General features: G+C 38.4%; 1 protein-coding gene across 1 annotated transcript in view; it reads left to right on the top strand.

The window, feature by feature from the left end:
* Nucleotides 1-23,517, top strand: part of SYT12 (synaptotagmin 12) — a 57,339-nt gene that overhangs the window by 18,517 nt on the left and 15,305 nt on the right. Inside the window, exon 4 of the mRNA XM_007430109.3 lies at nucleotides 3,372-3,761. Within this exon, the coding sequence (XP_007430171.1) occupies nucleotides 3,372-3,761 (390 nt within the window). The remainder of the gene's footprint in view (nucleotides 1-3,371; nucleotides 3,762-23,517) is intronic.

Genomic DNA, 23,517 nt, shown 5'->3' with positions numbered 1-23,517 from the left:
ATAGTATAAGTAATCCAATAAAACACAAAAGCCTATTCTAATACAAAATAATACAGTGCACTTTTAAATTAGTGAAGGCCTTAAAGGAAACTCAACATTGACCCCAAATTGACCTGTTTGATTGCAGAAAATATAATATCTACATTTATTGCTGCCTGGAAACCCCTTATGGACTTTTTGAGTAAAACAGAAAAAAAATGAACCTATGATCTACAGTTTTGACAATTAGATAGGATCGATTATAGAAAGAAGAGAGTCATGATGTAACTTTAGAGAAAGAGGTAAATCTACAATTGTACTTAAAGCAGCTGTAAAGAAGATCAGAAGCTACTTGATATCTTTTTTTTCTATTTTTCTTTTTTTTTGCACTTTAGCTTTCTCTTATTTTTTTATTTTTTTCCTTTTTACTCTATTTTAGTTTGTATTAATTTTTACTCTTGTTTTTAAAACTTGCAAGAAAACTATATTAAAAAAACCCTCAACATTGACCCAGTTGGCTTCTAAGCAGCAGAAGTCCCATGAGAGAAAAGATCTTCTCTTTGTATTAGCTTATAGTCCAAAGAAAAGAAATTCTCCAAGATATTTTAAAAGAAAACATCAAAGGAAATGAAGGTAATTCAGTAAGAGCTTAAGTAGAGGGCACAATTTAAATATGCCTATTAGCAGATCCACTGACATCAGCTCTCCCAAGGTGTCTTAAAGTATATTCTCATTCTCTATCCTTCCCCAATCTTATGATATACACATTGGAGAGAAAAAGGAAAGAATGCAGACTGACTATGTAGTTAGCAGTCTTCCTAGCAAAAGCATGATGAACTGAGATTTGACCAATAAGTTTGATAAATTCTAACTGGTTTTTCTGGCCATTTAACAATCTCCTTTCCAAATCCCCAAACCCAACACTGTGGAATGTGGGTTTGAATTCAGTGAAACAAGTCAATGACCGTGGTCAGATTTCTCTTGGGTATCTTCTTATAAATGGCTAACAAGTAATATAGCTATGTTACTCCATGGGCCTTTTTTCCCCTAAAAAATTCATAGTTGAGTAATTTTTTTTATTAGAGTGACTAAAATGCCTTAAAAGACCGGAGAAGCTTTGGAGCTTTTAATCATTTAAGATGATAGAAAAACAAGGGATGGGAAAGAAGCAAAAAAGTCCCAAATTAGGCCAAACATTTCAGCCAAGAAGTCAGCAATTCAGAGTCCATCTTAAAATGAAAATTGTTGCTGAGAATAGAATCCATTTGCAAAATCCAGTCAAAGAACTAAGATCTGAAAGACTCTAAATATTAATATTAAATACTAAATATTCCTATTCACTTGATCAATGAGAATAATTTGTCCTGTATTTCCTTTCGGAGTACATATTTGTGATAGATTACACAGCCCTCTGGGAATAGGTGCCAGAAGCCTCGCAATCAATTAAATAGTTAATCAGCTTTGTTTCTGCCATTTTGAAAAAAGGGGGAGAGGGAGAAAGAACCATTAGGTGCAGGTGGACTGGTATTAAGTTCCCAGAGACAACCAAGTTCATACCAGCCTGAGACCCAAGAGGAGCTGAGAACATGAAAGGGATGGACTGGGAAAAGGGGGCTAAAGGCAAGGGGAAGAAAAAGGGGTTTGGTGTGCGCGGACTTTTAGTCTTGGCAATAACTTAGAACTGTAGACTGCTTTTCAATAAAGAAATTCTTATTTGAATTTATTCTCAAGTTCACTGAGATTTACTTTATTAGGAATTGAGTTTGGCAGATTCTTTCAATAGGTTTTTGAGAATGTTACACGTTTCCTTCCAAAATACAATTTTGGCTTTTTTCTCCATAGTTATTTGGCTCATAAATGGATATAACAAATGTTTTTATCTTCATACCCAATCCACAGGCAGGCAGGGAAGGCTGATGGGAGAAAGGAAGCAGAGATTAGATGCAGTTTTGAAGCCTTTAGTAGGATTATTATCATTGGCAAACAAAGGCAAACTTGAGGCTGCATATGCTGGGTTATTGATGCTCAGTCTGAGTTAATACAGTGCGTCACAGATGAGGGTTTAATAAGGTAAAGCCATAATTCTAATTTCACATTATGTAGCACAGTCTAGGTTACCTGTCTATGCATGTGTGAAGGCAAGAGAGATATTTTTATTTCGGGATCTGATTTTTAAAGCATTGTGTGGAAGTTGATGATGTCAGTGATTTTTTAATCAAATTAACAAGCAGTAGAAAGTTGTAGTCTAATAGTAAATTGCATGTTTTGCATGTGGAAGATCTCCATTTCAGTTCCTGTCATTTTCAGGGTAGGTCTGGCAAGAACCCAGTCTAAATCTCTGAAGAGCTGCTGCCATTTCAAGTAGACAGAACTGAGCTATTTGCACCAATCTGATACTCAATACGGCATTTTCCTAATAGTGCACTTTTAATTAGTACAGACTGTGCAGTTTCAGACATAGTTTAAACAACATTGCATACACGCAGTTTCTGGTATAGATACATTTTCTGAAGACTCTCACTTGTTTCCTCCTCTAGAACTTAAATTTAGAATCATTTTTGTCAAAACAATGTATAGATCTCTTCATAAATATTGATAGGATTAAATGCAGTCCATAAAGGTAATGTGTACCACAAAGAAATGGAAGGAATAAAACTGGCTTCAGAACTGAAAACAAAATAAATGTGTGTGACCTGAAAATTCAGAGAAAAAATGTAGACGAAGATGGGGAAAAAATGCAACTGTGTCTTGCCTACGAAGGCTAATATTAGTATATTTTTGTTATTTAAGATGCCGTCAAAATATTTGTTCTTTTTGGCACTCAGAAATTACAGCTGAATGAAAAGCTAGCTTTAGCACACATTTACACTTTCCCCAAAAAGACAAGTCCAACTGTTGATTGTGAATACAGTTTTAAAAATAATAGACTTAAGAGAATTGCCATGAGTCCTTTGATACTTCCGCGGGACCAGAATTATCAATAAAATAGGCAGCGCTCCAGTATCAACAGCAGAGCTAACTTCTTGCCCCTGCTGTTTGTGATGATGTTGTGATGCTTGAACTGACACACAGCTATGTAGTGAACATCTGCAAGACCTGACTTTTAATTCAGTTGTAATTTCCTTCAATGTCTCTTTGCGTTGGAAAGTACCTATTTTTAACAAAGGGAATGTTTTCTGGAAGGAGAGGGTGACAGTGTCAGTTTTTCACAGTGTGAAAACTTATTTTCATGATATATGGTATATTCTTGTCCACTTGGTTCTGAATGTTTTCTTTCTGCCAGCCTATAATTATAAATAATTAAAATCATATGTTCTACATTCAGCAGTGAGCATTCTGAAGTTCAGGTTAATCATGGCCTCTGACTGGCTTTCTGTTCTTATTGTTTGCAGAGGGGGACCAGCAACTTCCGAAAGGCAGGAGAAAGACTATCTCCTGTCTGCAGGCAAAGCCTGAAAATGGATGATGCCTTTGAAAATATTAATGAGTTGGGCTCTTTGGAGCTGATGAACAAAGACCTTGAGCTGACTACTTATGGGCCATTGAAAAAATCAGTCTCCACTGACTCTCTAAGTTCTGTCTCCTCCATTGGAAATAACTTTGGTCAAGAATTCACAGTGGGACAAGTCGAAGTTAATATGGAATACAGTGTGAATTCTAATACCTTGCACATCACCTTGCTGCAGGGAAAAGATCTTATGGAGAAGGAAGATGTAAATTTTGAATCCTGCTTTGTGCGCATCAGTTTACTCCCAGATGAGCAGATTGTTGGCATTTCTAGGGTAAGTTTCTCCACCACTCATACTTGGTGGCTAACAATTCCTCAGACTGCATTTCAGAAGGCTTTCAAGTTATGCATACAAAAACTTAATCTTGAAGATACTGTGTTATATAAATATATTTAGTTATATAAAAAGTATAATGGTTCCATCATGGGATCTGGATAAATTTTGCCCAATTTACAGTTAATTCCAGAATCTGGACAGATCTCTGATGTTGAATTGATCTAAATTTCTTTAAGACAGAGAATGTCTCTTTATTATTGTCTATTGAACATAACTCCTGCTATTTACATTGCCATTGCCTTCTTATATTTCCATTCTAATCTCTATTTTTGGTTTTCTCCCATCCAAATACTAATTAGGCACAACCCTGGTGGGGGTTCCAAACTATAATTAACCCTCACCCTGCTTAGCTTCCAGCCCCCGACAAAGTTGGCTGCATACGGCATGTGCTGAAACATTTCAGAAAGTATATCATAAATAAAGTACTAAATCCTTTATATAAGTAATCCTCGATTAATGACCAAACTGTTCAAAGTTATGACAGTACGGTACCCTTGTGGTCACATGACCAAATTCAGGTGCTTGGCAGCCTGCCCCATTTATGATCGCAGAGTGTGCTTCAGCTCTCCCCACCTGCCTTTCTTCCTCCATCTCTGCCCATTTGCCCACCCTGCCTTTCATGTCCCTGCCATCCCCACCACCCTGTCAGCCGCCCTGTACTCCGCCACCCCTGCTGACCTTCGCTGTTGTCTTCCTCCTGTTGCTGACGAGGCATGCCCAGCCTAGCCCTTCGCAAGGCAGCTGCTGGTTGTGCAAGGGTTTCCCGAGGCAGCGGAGTGCAGGGCCACGAGGGTACAGGGTGGCAGGCTGGGGTGGCAGAATGCAGGGCAGCAGGGGTGGTGGAGTGCAGGGCAGCAGAGGTGCAGGGTGGAGTGCAGAGTGGCAGCAGTGGTGGCGGGCAGAGCGGCAGCTGTGGTGGGCAGGATGGCAGGGGTGGTGGGAGTGCAGGGTGCAGTGCAGGGAGATTTCTTCAATAAAATTATATTAAAAAAAGAGTTGAGGGAGGAGATAGGTGGGTGAGGGGAGTTGAAGCAGAGTCAGGGAAGAAGAAGTATGAGGTCCTGGCCTAATGACCACAAGCAGGACTACTGAAACTGCCATCACTAAGCATTGTGGTCACGTGATGTTTTGCCTGATGACTGCATCGCTTAGCAATGGAAATTCTGGTCCCAGTTAGGATCGTTAAGCAAGGACTACCTGTAATCCAAGATTTGCTCTCCTGTTTCAGTAGCACCAGGATGTCTGGATCACTGGCAATAAATCCTGTGCTGCTCACCAGTCTGACACAGAATCAAACGTGTTGTAGCCAAAGGCTCAGCATTTGAGTAGTTGCATAACCTTTTCTCAATCTGACTCCAGCTACATTGAGATTGCAACATAATGAAAGTTAAGCTACCTGGGAATTCCAGGAGTTGCCAGAGGACTTCTGGAGAGAGCCAAGACCTTTTCTGCTATCTTTCCAAATACAGTGGTACCTCGGGATACGAACGCCTCTACTAACAAACTTTTCGGGTTACGACCAGCTCCAGCCGCAAAAATTTACCTCGATGTGCGAACTCCGCCTCAGGGTATGGTCATTTTTCCACCCCTGACATATGGTCCATGGCCATTTTTCCGCCACACAGCGCCCGGCCGTTTTCCCGCCGCGCAGCGCCTGGCCGTTTTCCCGCTGCGCCGCGCCCGGCCGTTTTCCCGCCGCACCCGGCCGTTTTCGCGCTGCGCCCGGTCTTTGCCGCGCCGCGCCCGGCCGTTTTCCTGCCCCTGACGCGTGGTCTGCAGATGCCAGAACGGATTAACAGTAATTACATTGAACCTTATGGGAAAATTTGCTTCGGGGTGCGACCAGATTCGGAGGGCGGAACGGATTAACTGGATTTACATTGAACCCTATGGGGAAATTTGCGTCGGGTTACGACCAACTCGGGATACGCCCAGAGTCACGGAACGGATTAAGTTCGTATCCCGAGGTACCACTGTATGGTGAAATGTATGAATGATCTCCAGAGGAGTCACTCTGCTTTACTCATGTTCTTACCAATGCAAGTACAAATGGGTCAGGCTTAATTTTTTAAAATTCAATTTACTTTGAAGTTACTTTATTAAATAAAATTTTGCTTGTTTTTTTTTAATTGCTCATTGTTTTGCGTATTTTATTTTTTTTAAAATAATACATTCTTGCAACTGGTACAATAAGCCATGGTTATTTTGCTGATCCATATTAGAGTTAGTTTTTAACATTAACTGCCCCATATCCACTTAAATAATAATAATAATAATGATAATAAATAATAAATAAGTAAGAATGCTCAAACTATTGGACAATTGCACTCATTTCACATGCTAGCAAGGTTATGCTCAAAATCCTACAAGCTAGGCTTCAGCAGTACATGAACCGAGAATTACCGGATGTACAAGCTGGGTTTCAAAGAGGCAGAGGAACTAGAGATCAAATCGCCAACATTCGCTGGATCATGGAGAAAGCACGAGAGTTCCAGAAAAATATCTACTTCTGCTTCATTGACTATGCAAAGGCCTTTGATTGTGTGGATCACAACAAACTGTGGCAAATTCTTAAAGAGATGGGAGTACCAGACCACCTTACCTGTCTCCTGAGAAATCTGTATGTGGGCCAGGAAGCAACAGTTAGAACCTGTCATGGAACAACCAATTGGTTCAAAATAGGGAAAGGAGTACAACAAGGCTGTATACTGTCACCCTGCTTATTTAACCTATATGCAGAGTACATCATGAGAAATGCCAGGCTGGAAGAATCACACGCCGAAATTAAGATTGCAGGGAGAAACATCAACAACCTCAGATATGCAGATGATACCACCCTCATGGCAGAAAGTGAAGAAGAACTAAAGGGCTTCTTGATGAGGGTGAAAGAGGAGAGTGCAAAAGCTGGCTTGAAACTCAACATTAAAAAAACTAAGATCATGGCATCTGGACCCATCAGTTCCTGGCAAATAGAAGGGGTAGAAATGGAAGCAGTAACAGACTTCATTTGTTTGGGCTCCAAGATCACCGCAGACGGAGACTGCAGCCATGAAATTAAAAGACGCTTGCTCCTTGGGAGGAAAGCTATGGCAAGCCTAGATAGCATATTAAAAAGCAGAGACGTCACCTTGCCGACAAAGATCCGCATAGTCAAAGCTATGGTTTTTCCAGTAGTAATATATGGCTGTGAGAGCTAGACCATAAAGAAGGCTGAGCGCTGAAGAATTGATGCCTTTGAACTGTGGTGCTTGGACTGCTAGGAGGTCAAACCAGTCAATCTTAAAGGAAATCAACCCTGATTGCTCATTGGAAGGATTGATAATGAAGCTCAAGCTCAGATACTTTGGTCACCTAATGCAAAGAGAGGACTCCTTGGAAAAGACCCTGATGCTGGGAAAGATTGAAGGCAAAAGGAGAAGAGGACGGCAGAGGATGAGATGGTTAGATACCATCACTGAAGCAATGAGCATGAAACTGAGCAAACTCAGGGAGGCAGTGAAGGACAGAAAGGCCTGGCGCGATATGGTTCATGGGGTCATGAAGAGTCGGACACGACTTAACGACTGAACAACAACAAATCCACTTAAATGGTTACATGTCATTTATCTATGGTGGTGTATAGAATCACAGAATATAAACCAGGATGGATTGAAGCAGACAGGAAAATGAGGATTATGCACGATCACTGAAGAGTTTCATTCCTAAACAAAACAGATAATGTTAAGCAAATGCAGGTTTGCTGAATTCTCAGCTTTTTGCTTGAAAAGAACTAGTCTTTCCCAGTTGATTATAAACTAGGAAAATTGTTGAAGCAACTGAAAATTATAGCCCTTTTACACATGCACACAGAAAATGTACCACTGATTTCTTTTTGTTTCCATATATTCTCATAGTTCAAGAGATTATGAAAGCCATATAACATGATATAAGCTTGTGTTGTTAGCTGTTGAGTGTCCCAGAATCATCAAATGATACAGCAGACAATGATCAGCTGGACAATTTTTCCCTTATCCAGTTCCTTGGCAGAATCCATCCTGTTGAGTATTGCTTCATCCTGTTGGTCCCAATTCAGGTACTAGAGAGATACAGTGGATTCATGCAGTCCCTAACACCAGAGGCAAAGAAGAGCAATTTGAGGATATCTGGTATGAAGTGGCATTATCCTAGTTTGACTTTTATTTGGATCTAGATCTCCACAAATTTCTGATCCCACTTAGAGCTCTGCTGCTTCAAGGCACAATGATAGTGCTATGAAGGAAAATGCTTTTCTTGGATATTAAGGAATACAGTAAAGGGGAATGATCTCCTTCAAGGGTTTTGTATTATTCTGCAAGGTACTGCAGCCCTTTTAATTTATTCTGCCATGCCTAGCACTGATTGTCCTTTTCATGTCAATACTGTAACTATTTACTTCACAGTCACTTAAATCCTAAAATCCTGTGGTGCTTAGAGAAGCCTGCAGTGTAATCCAGAATTATCCCAGAATTCCCTGCAGGGATTAGATATCTATGGAGTCCTCCATTAGAAGCTGTGATTGCCAGCCATCAGCATACGGTTGAAGCAATTAAAAATTATAGCCCTTTTTACATTCCTTGTGGTCTATCTACCATTTCATCACCTCACCATTCTCTGCAGCCAGCATCTGTTTTGAACCAAAAGTAGCAGTGATTAGATTTCAGTGACTGACGCATGGCCCTTCAAATGGGAGTCCATCTAATAATCAGCCAGCCCAATTCCCAGTATTTTAAAGATTAGACAAGATTGCTTTTAATAGGATTTTGGCCAAAGGGTTCTTGTTTTTGGTCGGCAAACTCTTGCTAGCAATTCTTCCTATCTTAGGCTGGCTGTTAGTGATTTTAGCTTGCTGCATTAAGCAGTTTTTTTGGCCTGATATATCTCATTTAACTTAGTGCTCCACTTAATAAGAACATTTTATTCTGTTTTCTTCTACAGCCTTTTCTAATCCAGATTTTAAAGGACCATTGCTTTAAAAGCCCTGAACTGATTTTGATTAAATTTGGCAAGCTCCATTCCATTTTATGTTACCTGCCAATTTTGTCAGAATCTGCTTAGAAGCAAACAAAAATATAGCTTTTTGTGTTTATTTGGGGCTAGGTAGTGAATAAAGCTATTTTTTTAGGTAATAATGCTTCATATGCAAACACAACCAGGCTGGACAGTCTGCAGTTTGGCCAAGAATAGATCAGACTGTTCTAGATTAGAGTTCTGTGGTCTTTTTGCATCCCTACTTTAAAATTCATGTTAAAGCTGAATTGTTGTAACAATTTCCAGCCAGATCTGTTAAGGCAAAAAGAACAATGTTGTGACTTACAAAGTGGACGCTAGTTCCTACAATGTAGACCAAGCAGGGTTTCCTCAAATACAGACTTCAAGAAATTCAGATTGACAATAGAAATTTTATTGGAATTTTAAAATTACAAAGTTAAAAGTTAGAAATGAAAAAGAAAATTGAAAATATGAATTATAAAGAAAAGGAAAAGAAAAAGTGAGATAAAGTAAAAGAAAAAGATATGAAAAATAGATAATTTCCAATCTATCTCTGGTCTTAGGAATAATAAGAGTATCATAAGTGCTAGTTTTTAATGCATTAAGTAGGAATAATTCTTTGTCAAAACATATCCCATTGCATTTATAATCTAATCTTCAAATCCCCATGTAAGCTTCGCCCCACCTGCATTTTGCAAATAGTCCATCGATGGTTTCCATTCTTTAAGGTAATAATTATTTGAGTTTTCTTTTAATAAGCAAGTCAGTTTATCATTTTCTGCCATTTCCATCAGTTTTAACAACCATTCTTGTATTGTTGGTAGTGTCTGGGTTTTCCAAAATTGTGCATAGAGAAGTCTTGCTGCGATAATCATGTATTGACAATAGAAATGAATTTCTCCACTTTCCTTTTCCTGGCTGTCTTGGGCTGCATGAACATTGTTTCAAGTAATTATACATGGAGGGGACTATGATATTCAGAGGTTCATTTTAAAAAAAATTAATGTTCTTTAGCATTCAAGCGTCCTTTGGTCCAGCATTGTAGGAATCCTACAATCAGTCTTCCCACCTACTGATCCTTGGTTACAGGCCTCATCTCACTTCATTTAATTTCATTTACCATGGTTTACAGCTGGCTGAAAGTTCATCCCCACTATTTGGTGTAGCTCATTGATTAACTACAGTATTGACTTTTTCTGGCTACTACTGCATTATTGCTAACAAACCTAAAAGAAACCATGGCTTCTTTGTTTCTCTTCATTCTTCCAGTGAGTGGAAGTCTCTGGCAGACTATATGCAAAACTTTAAACAAGCCATTATCAGGAAGGAACCAGATGGGGGTTTTGGATTAATTTATGCCAAGCAATAAATCCTGGTGAATGTGTTAAGTGAATACACCAAATGACAGATAATCACTTAATCACTTATGATAAGTGACTTTCTAGCTCTTATCATGAATAAACACATGAAGCAGGTTCACATAGTGTATGTACAGCCACTGTAGTTCATAAGCAGTAGCTTATGGCTTAGCAGAGCGGTGTACATTTTTTTCTGGGTCAGGAACTACACTTGGCCTTTGTGTACCTGGAGCTACAAGATGTATATGCCTATCTCTTAAAAACAATGTTAGATTTCATCATAACATGCAGATTTAATTGCTCCCATTAAAGTTAGAAAATGATAGGTGGAATCCTAAACAACATTGGGAGATAAAACAAAAGCTTTTTTTATGCTCTGTTTCTTCTCCCCCATCCTAATTGATCCTTCAGGAAAGGATTCTCTTGTTCCTATGAGCAGAAGGATAATTATATATATTGATTGTGAATCTAAGCCTTCTCTTTGTCCTCAGCTGAATAATGAGATCCATTTTAAACCATCATCTTTGCAGTGAGATCTCTGGGTATTTTCCCATGCTTCCTCACTTTGTCTAGGTTTTAAATAGACTGCATTGCAATCACTACATGTCTGTTTCACTAGCAGTACAACTGACTGATTCAGGGCACTGTGAAAAAAAATGTTTCTAAGACATCAGTCTTCAACTTTCTGAGGTTTAAGACCTATTTTTCACTCAAACTTCATCCTAGTTCAGGTATTCTTCATTTGGAATGCTCAGGAGATACCTGTACATCTGGCCTGCATGCCTGCAGCAAAGCTGTTTGGCTGTTTTCAAGACTTGGTCTTAATACTGTAGGGTCCAGGGTGATGTGGAAGCCAACGCTCACACCACTGCATGTGTGACAGCTTCACTGTGGCATACATTCATGCTCAACATTATCAAATTGATGTTGGCATGCATGGCAGGTATATAGAGCACTGGGGTGTGTACATTTGGGAACCAACTTCTTAAATGATTTATGTAGTTACAGTAGATTGCCACTGTTGAGAGGCTATTTATGTCCAGATGGATTATAGTAGAAGGTCCCAAAATTAAAAGCCAATGCTCCAATGTAAGAAAAAGCAAAAAGTAGGGTTGGCAGCATCTGAAACAGCTGATCTGCAGCACTTAACAGCTGGTGGTGCCACCATATTGTAAAAATGTTCTAAAAAAATCACTTCTGCAGTGGGTCTGCTATTAAAAGCATTGGCTACTTTGTTCTGATCATTTCACAACTTTACTGTTTTCATGATATTTAAGTTTGCATGGAGATTATTTTCAAACAAATCAACTCAGCTTTTTATTCCATATTTGGAATAATGTAAGAACATAAGAATAGCACTGTTGGATCAGTTGAATGCCATCTAGCATATGCCTCTGGGCCAACAAGAGATGGGGACTTGCCCCTTTCTTGCCATTGCTTCCTTGCAGTTGGTATTTGGGGGTATGCTTTCCCCAAGACCAAAGGTAATATTGAATCTTCAGAAGTAATAATCCTCAATAGACCTGTCCTCCATGAATTTATCCAATCCCCTTTTAAAGAATCTAAGTTAACGGCCATTGCTATGCTTTGTGGTAATTAATTCCATAGGTTGATTATACAGTATGGGAAGTACTTTGTTCTAAATCTCCTTTCAAACAGTTTCATTTGATGACCTCTGATCCTAGTGCTTTAAGAGAGGAAAGAAAACGTTTTCCTGTTCACTTTCTCCATGCCATACATAGTTTTATATTTGTTAATCATCTTATGTATCAGTTACCTTTTCTAACTCTGCAGTCTCTTACATGTTTGATTATGGAAGGTATTTCTAGCTATATATTTTATTTTGTGGAACTATACAATCTCCCCATTCATTTCTAATATCAGATCTTCATATATACTCTTTCCCAATTGTTACTTATTATGTAGATGTCATGCCTTTTTATTAATTGTAGCATGCTTTTAACCACTAATATCTTCTCATTTTATCTACTGAACAGGCATACATCTGGATAATAATATTGACAGGATGTGCTAACTGTAATAGGATTTGATCCAATTATAGCATAAAATTTAAGAACAAACTTTGGATTTTCTTATTCACCATTCTTGTTACTCCATAATTGTTTGTATTTTTATTATTTCCACGGTAATATATTCTGATTTTATCATGTTAATCTGCCCAAATACAGTTCAATGTATTCCTCTTATTCCTAGTAAGTAAATATCTCCAAATCTTGAGCAGCATTCACAAGTTTTCCCACTTTGTATAATTTCGTAATGTTCCAGTTTACAATTTCCAGGACTAAACCAGAGATTCTTTGCGCCCTCTGACCATCTAAGATACTCCAGGGACTGAGAGCCCCTGGATACTGGTTCTTGAACCACTGATGATTTTTCTGTTAAAATATGGTACAGTGGTTTTCCATTCCCTTCTGTACTGCTGCTACATTACCATGTGAACATATTTTATCTCCAAGATACATGCAAACATGCATACATTTATTAGATTTTTATCCCACCTTTATTTTTGGTTAACACAAGGCAGCATATGTATCTCCTGCTCCCACCTCCTATTTTTCCTACAACAATAATCCTGTGAGGTGGGTTGGGATAGTGAGAATGACTGGCCCAAAGTCACCCAGCTGGCTTTCATGGCTAAGGGAGGACTGGAACCTCCTGGTTTCAAGCCTAGCACCTTAACCACTATACCAAACATTGTATATGCTACTACATCTACTCCAGGCTTCCCCTTATAGTCGCTACTGGGAGAGCAACTGCCCTCTACCAGGGATGTGCTTATATATTGGCAGCATTACTTGACAGGCCATAGTGCTGTTCTTGGAGAGGAGAGAGAGATGTCCTGGTAGTGCATCCAGCTAGTGTCCAGAGCTGCTTATTTAACAAAATTTGGGTCTCTGCTATTATATCTAATGGTCATAACATCATCAATAACCTGCTGGATGATCCCAGAAAAAAACACCAAAAGATGCGGTGGGGTTTTTTATTACTTCAAAATTCCCAGTAATTTTGCACTTTTAAGTTGTCAAGGGTGCAAAGCAGTTTGTTTTAAAATATTTGAAATAGTATGTTTTTTTTACTAAAATAGTGCTCTAAGGGACTTGTATAGACGTTAACTGCAGAATGAGAGTCTTTCTTATAATGTACAATTGTGATTTACCTGGGCTTGTAGGGTTTATTTACTGTTAGTTGCTTCCTCTGTGGCAAATTTGTGACGTTTCCCATTTCCTTGCCATGTATGGCTGGCTAGCAGTTTTATTGATCATTTGCAAAATCCATGCTCTGTAGGTCCCTGGCGTGGGTGCCAGCTGCAGTTCTGTTCATCCCACTGGCAACTCTACTCTGGTAGTTCATTGCTGTCTTTACTTCTGCCCTGTTCCCCTGTTGAAAATGAGAGTTACCTTCCCCTGCAAGCAGAGGAGAGGATTATAGGCAGAACAATTTATTTAAATGTTGTTTCTGGGCAAGAGTTTGGCAAAAGTGGGGAACATTTTGGAGCCTGGATGCAAAAAGCATAAGGACTTGAGAAATTTGTTTTATTCTTTCACGTTCATTAGTTTGGTTTTAAATCTGGATTTTCCTGCATCTAAACTTAAACAGAACCACAGGAAGAAGCTTTCTACTCTGTGCAGTTGTACGATATTGCAAATGTTATTTCCCATTTGCTCTGAGTTGCAGCAGTGAGCCATGATCTTTTGTTCTTTATTTGGCCATTGCAACAAACAAACAGACTTAGCTCCAGACAAATGGGCAAGCAACTAAAAACAATTCTTTGAACTGGAGGAAAATTCAGGCTTACTAGGTGTGGGAGTCATTGAACACAGTAAGACATATTTCTAACTAAACAGGCATGGGAAGTTGCTGATGTCAGATCAATGAGCAAGAAGCCTAGTGTTCCTGGAAGCCATCTGAAAAAGTCTGTTTTTGTCACAGAAACATGCTGTTCTCAAATCAGATCTCATTTTCTGAATTGCACAAAGGGATATGTCACATCAGTTGAACAAGTGGACATGAAATCTTGTTAAAGGTATTCAGTAGAAGAAGGCCTGTAAAAGAGACTTACAATCTCTGATGACTAACTCATTTCAATCATGAGCTTTGATTTGATGAGATTTACAAAGTCAGGTACTGTTTTTTTCCAAGATTCGGAAAATGTGGCTATTAACTATAGCAGTTATGAGAGAGCGAGACAGAGATTATGGTTGAGATTGTATTGCTTCCAGGTAGAATATTTTACTTGAAATAAAGTTCTGCAGATGAGTCTATAATCCCAGTTATTTGAAAAACAGAATGATGAATAGTGTTTCACACAATTGCAACTAAACTGAAATTTTAAATGCAGCTTTAAAATTTCCCATTACAAAATATCAATTTTGATCTATTAAAAAAGCAAGCATTAAGTCCATGTATTGCCCTCCACTTTTTCCACTATTTCCTTGCTCCCAAGCTTCCAATTCCACAACACCTTACAGTGAGCAGGTTACAGCATTAAAGAACATATTTTAAACTGATTGCTGCACACACCATCTGGGTTCAGATTGGAATGGTTTAGTACTGCTGGTTGGGGAATTCTGGGAGTTGAAGTCTATATGTCTTAAAGTTGCCAACTTTGAAAAACACTGATTTAAACCCACTCTAATGGGAATTGACCAGACCAATGGTGTGTGCCTAAATATCCCCATTCTTGAAGTTGGGGAGAAGCCATGATGCCACATTGCCTGCATTTCTGGCAGGAGGAGGGAAACCCCAGAAGCTGAAGGCATGATAAAGGGGGAGTTCCCGCCAGCAGGAAGCTGCTCACCCCACATCTGCAGTGGAAATGCTGAAGACTGCCCTTGCAGCTTTTTATTTAGAGCGAGAGCTCAGTCAATAGGCTTAGCTTCCCAAGCTCTAAACAAGGCCCACAGCAGTGTGGGTGCAGAGGCATTTTGTGTTTGTGTTAAAGAAACCTTCTGCTAGCCTTGGATTCCAGAATATTCTGTTATTGACATATGAGGCTGTTTTCCCTCTATTCTTCCCATGTGCTCAGTGCTTCATCAGTTACTTTCCAAGAGTATTTTTTTTAATGATAAAAGGTCATTCTAGTGTATTCTTACCTGAGATAAAGCCAAACTAAATGCAGTGGGGCTTAATTTCTGAGTAAAAGGGCAAGGTCCTCTTCAAATCCCATACTTGACTCTCTTTGGTAGGATTTTGGTGGACAGCTTGCTGAAGTTAGGTTTTGAAGCTTCCTCCACCAAAGTGTACTATGAATAATGATGTTGTAGTTCCTGGTCCAGAGCTACCAGAGCCTTTTGTATTCCCGTCTACATTATGGTAGAATATCAAATTAGAAGGCTTTAAGATTTGGAGAGCATATTATGTGCTAGGGTGGTTGTTATAGATGGTTTGATTCCATCTGAATTCATTATTGAGATACACACAGGAAAAACCATTGTACAGTACCACAAGGATGAAATCTGATCTAATGCTTTGCTATGTGTGCGCCATAGCATTTCTTGGCACCTTGCTTGTCTTAATTCCACATCACATTGGTTCTGTCACTTTGCATACTTCTGGTTGTGCAACCAAGGCCCCTGCTGCAGCGCGGCTCTCTTTGACAGCTTCCATAAGACTTGAAATTTGGGAAATCTGTCAAGGACTTCAGAGGGTATAGAAGGCATTTGATTTTTAGCACATTTATTTATCACCACAGCTGAGAAATGCTCATATTGATCCAGGGAGAAAATAGTCAGTTCCTGCTGTGTTATATCATGCAATCCTTTGACAATTTACACATACCATGGTTGCTGGGGAAACTAGAAGTTTCAAATTCCTGAAGGAAGTGTATCCAAGAGTCCAGGAATGAATAAATAATCTTTCAAAAGAAGTTATTCAACTTAACGGGGAAAGCCTCAGATTATTTGATAGGTTGAAACATTCACTCTTTCATGATTGTATCTTATTTAAGGTACTTAGACTGGCATAGAATCCCATGTTTTCCCAATCATGTTCCATATTCTGTAAACTACAAGTCACCCTATTCCTGAGCTATATTTTTGACAAACGGGCCACAGTATTCTCACTAAAGCAGGAAATTCTTGGCTAAAACTCTGTACAGTAATGGTTCTTCACTTAATGCACAGAAGTTTTCTAATGTGAACATGTTTAAATCACTGAATTTATTGTGGAATGTCTAAGAATCCAAGTATGGCAATGAGCAGAGTGATGGTGGAGGCATGGTGGAGAGATGACTACTTTTCTCATCATGAGAAGCAAAGATCAAGATTGGAAAAAAGCCAGCCCAACAGAAGCTAGATTTCCTACAATATTGTCAGCTTTTCGAGGTAGTCCAGATAAGAAACCAAAACCATGAGTACTAACACTACCTTTATTATAAGGTTACAGTAACAGAATCTTGCAAGTTTGAAAGCATTTCTCCCTTACTTTTACTTTCCAGAAAACTAGGGAGGGCCCCTTCTGAGACACTTCTCATGTCCCTTTTCCTTCTGTGGGCTGCTTTTGCATGATAATTGTCTCTTGTCTCCCAATGTCATTCTCACATCCCATTACAAGTATACTGGTAGAATATTTAGAAGGTTACTGTTTGGTAGTTGTGACCTGTTCTTACATTACGCTCAGCACCTATGAAATAGATCAAGTGGCAGTAAATTATTTCCCTCACTGTTTATTAGCACATCACTTTTGTACAATGTGGGAAACAAACATTTCAAGCAAATCGGTTTTCTACTATGATAAACCTTTCAAAGATGAATATTTAGAGAGATCTATAAATTACCCTTTTATACTTATTCCATTATATTCTACGAGGGATGGGCTACCATTTGATGGCCCAAAGCTCCACTTAACATTGTTGCAGAGTTGAGAACCATAATGTGGGTGAGGCTTGGTTTTGGAGCAGGTTTGGGGGAATTTTGTGTTTTTAAAATTGTCTGTTTTAGGGCTTATAATACTGTGTTCATCACTTTCCAATATTAACATAGCAGGAAATCACCTTCAGATTTCAGCAATAATAATTTAACAGTAATAATTTATTAAACTTGGATGCTGCCCAACTCTCCATGAATCTGGGCAGCTCACAACAATCAAAGAAATTTCAATAAAATCAATAAAACATGAAAGATAAAGATAAAAGATGACAAGCTCAATGAAGTGAGGGCTCTCACTCTCCCTTGCCTGGGTGAAGAATAGTCATAGTCACAGGGGACTCTGAGTTGTGAACTACAGTTGTCCATCCCTGCTTTATAGCATAGTAGAAAGAAACATAGGTAAAGTGTAATAAGAGGCTGTCTCTACTAAAGTTTGTACAGTGATGGAAAATCCCAGAAGGTAAGCTGATAGTTTTCTGATAATGGTGGCTTACGTCCATAGCCTTGCTTCCGATTGTCATTCATAAGAATGTAATACACTTTGTGTATTAACTTGGCCATTTAAACAAGGAAGGCATTCAGTTCCTGGTTCTGTAAGCTTCTTTTTAAAGATGTTCTGTAGTCCAGATCCAGACCATAAATGTTCAAGAGAGCTGAACTACTTGAAAGGAGTGTTACTGATGAGAAATAAGTAGCAATTTACAGTCTGAGTGTTCTTTACAGACTTGTGGCAGAGGATTTTCTTCTGCTTGTTGTGGTCCGACTGGTCACATCTCTGCAAGATTATCCAAAGAGGAGAATGCAAGCTTGGGGTGGAACACTTGATGTTGAAAGTAAAAGTGGACCTGGTAGAATTTTCTTTTTATTTGATGTGTTTTCATTAGATGTTTTTGTTTTAGCATTAATATTTCTATTACCATGTTATTTTATCTATACTGCATTATTGGCAGCAGTGAGCACTATTTTACTCGAAATATGGGACATAAAAATATGAATACATGATCATATTGTGCCCCTGCATGGCACTGAATAAAAATTACTTTTGCAGACAAGATATGTCCTCCCAGAAATATTATTTATGCTACAATTTCATATGCAATATTTAATATGCAAGGAGACAACACAGTGTTTGCTAAGTATACATTTCTGAACTATGGTTCTGTTTCAAATCTTTGCAGACATTCATCTCATGTAGGCCTTTGAAATGAATGAAAACAAGTTCTCTCCCCACATCATACGCAGGGCAAACTCTACTGTGGTATTGATTAGAAACTGAGTACATAAGTAGTCAGTGCTAAAGTTCTCATGTTGTTATTTTACCCTCCTCTTTCTCTCCTTTTGCCCCCTAGTTTGCTTTGTTCAGAACCCAGCATACTCTCTTTCTTTGCACAGAGAGATTATAATTTATTCAGATTTTTTAAAAAGAACTGCCCAATCAACTGTTTCTCTTCTGTGATGGTCACTAAAGCAGCTGCACGTATCTTGGGCAAAATGTGCACCACAGTAGTGCTCACCAGCATTTCATTGTTAGGAATCAAGGAGGCTTATCCGATGTTTCTGAGTAAGAATACTAGATCAGTAATGTCTGATGATCTTCTGTGAAAGGCAACTTGCCTTTCAAAAAAGTCAGATTCAGGAAAGATTGGATGGTGTTTTAAGCCATGCTCTCAGGCCACGTCCCCATTTGCATGCAGTCCAAGACACAAACATGCCCTTGCAACTTATTTTTTCAACCATCATCTCATTCCCAGTCCATAACACTAATAACAGGTATGCGCATGGAGAATGTTTGCTTAGTGGCCCTACCCCTCAAGAGGTGCTACGAGAACCCAAGCATTCTCTGAAGAAGCTGGAATTCAGCATTTGTTGCCTATATAAAGAAAGAAGGGAAGATGGGAGACATTGTGATTAAAAATGCATCTGACTCAACCCCTTCCGTGACTCAATCTCTCTTTTTCAGAACTTTATTCCACTTGGGTTCCTCAAGAATGGGTTGAGGAGGAGGGGCACAGGAAGCAGCTTAGAGATGACAGGGTCCTGTGATAAACTGTCCCCTCTCTTCTGCAGCACGAGGATTAGAGGAGGTTTTTCTCACAGTTAGGTGCTAAAGAGGGAAGGCAGTAAAGCTAGATGGCTAAATCAATCATTTTGCCTACCATGCACTGCATTTGCATGATCAGGGCAGCAGGCAGTCCAAACACGGGGCTGATACCGTTTTCTACTAGCTTAAGGGTATGATGCATAGTAGCATCAGCATCCACAGGAGGGTCAAAAGATGGGGGTCACAGCATCACAGTCCAGGCCCCACCCCTTCTGCGCACATTGCATGCACTTACAAAGGGGTGAGACCTTGATTGTGATGACACAACCCGCCTGTGGACCCTGCTGCGTAGCACTAACTCGGGTGGGGGAGAGCTCCATTTATCAAATAATACACGCCTGGGCATCCCCTGGATCAGTTATGTAGACAAAGCTGATAATTTGGGACAAGTCCTACTGTCTAACACATCCAGCTAAAAAGATCTTAGCCCTCAAGAATGAATAGACTACTGCTTGAGATCTCTGAAAGTAGCTGCCTGTCAGAACAGACAACGCTAGGCTAGATGGAGCTGCAGTCTAACTTAGTACATGCCAATCTCATTGGTTTCATATAGGAGAATGAACAGGCTTATATAGGATACTAAGCCATATTATGGTTAGTTTGGTTTTGGTTTAACATATTTTATGAACCTGACTCCTGTGGTTTGTGAACATGATGTATGGCTTAGCATAATGTATGAAGCCACCAGTGTGGCTGACTTAGTATGATGTGTGAATCCAATCTGTGTGGCTCCCAAAATATGCCATAAGACTGTAAGGAACTGCATAACTTCTTTGGCAGATGAATCCTTGTAGAAAGTGTTCCATGAAAATCTGAAACCTGGGCTGGTCATGTTTCTTACTTCTCTGATTCAATACTTCTTTCCTTTCCTTTGGCTATATTTTTTATGCAAAGCTAGTTGAGCTCAATATAATATCTTTTAATCTCCAGGATCTTAATTGCAAAGTTAATTTTTATCTCACCTGTTAAGCTGTTCCTTAAAAGAGGTTCTCTTCCTTTCCTCTGGTTCCCTGGGAAAATGTTGTGTAATGACTGTGTACTTACACTGAAGATATTACATTGCTAAGTTAATTTTAGTTAGGACTTGGTATGAAAGCAATCATAAAGGCTTCTTCACTGGCAAAGCTTCACACTAAGGGGCTTTTACGCCCTTAAGAATGTCACAAGAAGAACATTTTGTAAATTCTGTAGATCTGTAAGATTGTAAGATTCTGTAAATCTTAAAGACACTGGAGCACTCTCTGGATCTGGACAGAGCCATCTCTCATTCTTTGCTTGAGTTGGTTTTGGGAAGGCCCATTTTTCTAATCCTCCAGAATGTAGAAATGCACATTTTAGAAAGAGTTCAGAAAAGTTTGGCTTGTTTTTTTCCTTTGTGAATGTTAAAACTTCAATGCTGAATGTTCCTGTTTTGTATTTTTTCTTGTAACATTAATAGCTAAATGATCAATAAGTCTTTCAATACAAAATGTAGCGTAAATAAGCGCATAGCTTCAACAGCATAGGGTTGTTCTTACAACAGAGGCTCTGTTATGTTATGCAGGTGATTAACTACCCCGGGCTGTTAGTGACTCTGCCCAAAAGCTCCAATGTTAAAATGCCACTGAGATAGTTCCTTGAGCAGGATGTGTCATAAAGAAGGGGCTTTTTTTCCAAGTAATTTTATTAAAGAGTATAATTACAGTAGTAAAAAATAATGCAAATTAAAAGAAAGATAGAAAAATAAAAAGAAAGAGTAAAAGATGCAAAGGGGGGAAAAAAGAAAAGACATAAAAAATAGAAAAAATAAAAGTAAGAATGTAGTAAAGAAAAAGAAAAATATATAAAGAAGTGACTTCCAGCCTTCATCACAAGTATAAACAATTTTAGTAACTTTTCACCTCCTCTTAAATTACAACAAATGGTCTCTTTTTCCCATATCCCACCTCTTACCTATAAACAAATCCATAAAGCATTGTCATTTCAGTCCTGGTGGCAGCAAAAGCCCATTAAGGGTTACCAGAAATAACAACATATCTATTTAACCTTGATCAAATAAACCAACTTTATATTCCTTCCTTTTACTTCTAACAATCTTAATCTTTAGTCCATTCAAATAATGTTGTAGAACTTGATTTCATTTCATTTTTTCTTTGTCCCTTCTCACGAGATTCTTGAAAGCTTTAACAAGTCTCTTTTGTAAGTCCAATATAGAAAAATTATTCAGGTCACTCTCTTGGTTTATTATTTGTGTGTCCCTTTTAATTATTAAAACATCAGCTGGTTTCTTTTGTATGTCCAGTGTAACATATTTTTCCGTGTCTTTCTTGTAACCTGCCATTTGTAAATCCACCTTCAATTCAGTCTCTGTCTTGTCAGGTAAAATTTGTTCCTTTTCCATAACATCTTTTGGACACAGTCTATCCATAGAGACAGATGTCGCTGTGACATGGTTAATATTAACTTTTGACTCCATTTTTCAAAAGTGCCCTTCAATATTTTCAGTGTTAAAATATTTTGCACTATTCTGTATCTGTTAATCAAGCTTGTGTGTTCTTCTCCTTTAATTGAAATATTTAATTCTCTCTAGTGTCCAATGTTTAAAATCTTATGTTTTTTTTTAATTCAAAACAAAAGCATTTTGCAACAGGAAGGATTCTTTATAATTAATTCTAAAGTCTTATTTCAAATTTATCTAGACCCTTAGTCCATTTGTAGCTTTCCAAAATCAAAGGTTTAATCAACCTTTTGCTGGTTTTTTTTTTTTTTTTTTTTAAGTTTTTAGGCTTGTAGTTAAAACTTTCTTATGTTAAGGATTGAAGGCAAACTCACCTGGTGCTTTCAAACTTGTTGATCCAAAGGTTTCTAATAGCTGAAAAGTAGTTAACAAGCAGTTTCCAAAAGTGATTAGAAAAGGAAGTATGCAAACCTAGTGTCCTTGCAAAGGCACTGACTGAGGTTTGAGTAAGATGGCTATTCCCTCATCTCCCAGTGCTCAAAACCCGCTGGAGACCACTGTCTTGTCTCCTTGCGAGGAGCAGCTGTCTGGAGCACTTGTGGGTGATCTCTGGAGCACTTGTGGGCTATCTCTCCTCTCCTTTGTCCAGAGAGGTTCAAAGAGCCAGTCTACTTGCCAGCTCTTCGTTCTTCACTGCAGTTGTTGGCTCCACTTTTTGCAAAGCTGCCTTCAGTCCACCATTCTTCCTCCAAATAGCGGACTGAAGAAGGAGCATTTGATTTATTATGAACTGAAGGAAAAATGTGAAGTATAACAAAGAATGGATTCTAATAAAATTAAAACAAAACCTGAACAACAATGCCTGTTTTAAAAATATATTTTTATTATCAAGATAACAAAATAGAGAAGAAAAGAAGGGAGGGAGGGAGGACTACTAAGTATGAATAAAAAGCATTGGGGGGAAACCTGATACTTTTTCCCTTTCCCTGTTGTTTGTGTCCTCAACTGCTAATCACAATTTGGATATTTATACTTTCCAGTGAATAGTAAGGATTGTTTCTCGTTTCTGTTTAAGTACTTTCATCTGTTATATTTTATTGGTCTCATAACTTTTTATTAGAAACTCTGTTCCAAATGCCTAAATTTGCCTTGCTGTGTAATGAGTCATATGTAAAGGAGCCGTTTTTCCTTAAATTTGGTTAAACTCCTATTATGGATATATATTGTCAATTTTGCCATTACTGCATATTCTCCTACCTTGATCCCCCAGTCTGATATCGTTGACAAGGTTCCTCTTTTCCAGTGTTGTGCTAAGCTTGTTCTTGCAGTTGTCAAGATACATCTTAGTAAATGGCATTGTTTTTCATTTATATTTTCTGGAATTATACTTGATTTTTTGGAATTATACCAAATTTTATTTTTGGGATTTTTAAAATATTTCGATGCATTTGTTTCCACTACCTTTGATTTTTTAAAACATGTTCCTCTTTCTTATGACATTTCCAAAATTTATTATAGGATTTGTCTATCTTGGTAATTATTGATGGAGTTATATATAATTTGTAACACATTTTATACTAATTTTTGCTCAAATTATAGTTTGGAATGAATTTTAATGAGTTCTTCCCTAACTGCTCCCATTATTCTACTGTGGTTACCTCTTTGAAATTTTGCATCCACTTTATTATACAACTTTTTATTTGTTCCTTCTCTGTGTCATATTTCAATAAGTTTATATACATACCCTAGTACAGGTAGTCTTTGCTTAACAACTACAATTGGGACCAGCAGCACATCACTAAGTGATACAGTCGTCAAGCAAGACATCACATGACTGTGATGGACTTACGACCTCACTTCCGCTGCAGTCATTAAGCGAATCACCCACAGTCATTAAGGAAAA

This window comes from Python bivittatus, unplaced genomic scaffold (genome assembly GCF_059951505.1).
Source record: "Python bivittatus isolate LINGU-HERP-01145 unplaced genomic scaffold, Pbiv_v1 ctg000480_np1212, whole genome shotgun sequence".
Taxonomy (NCBI): domain Eukaryota; kingdom Metazoa; phylum Chordata; class Lepidosauria; order Squamata; family Pythonidae; genus Python; species Python bivittatus.
This window is presented reverse-complemented; position numbering and strand designations above follow the sequence as displayed.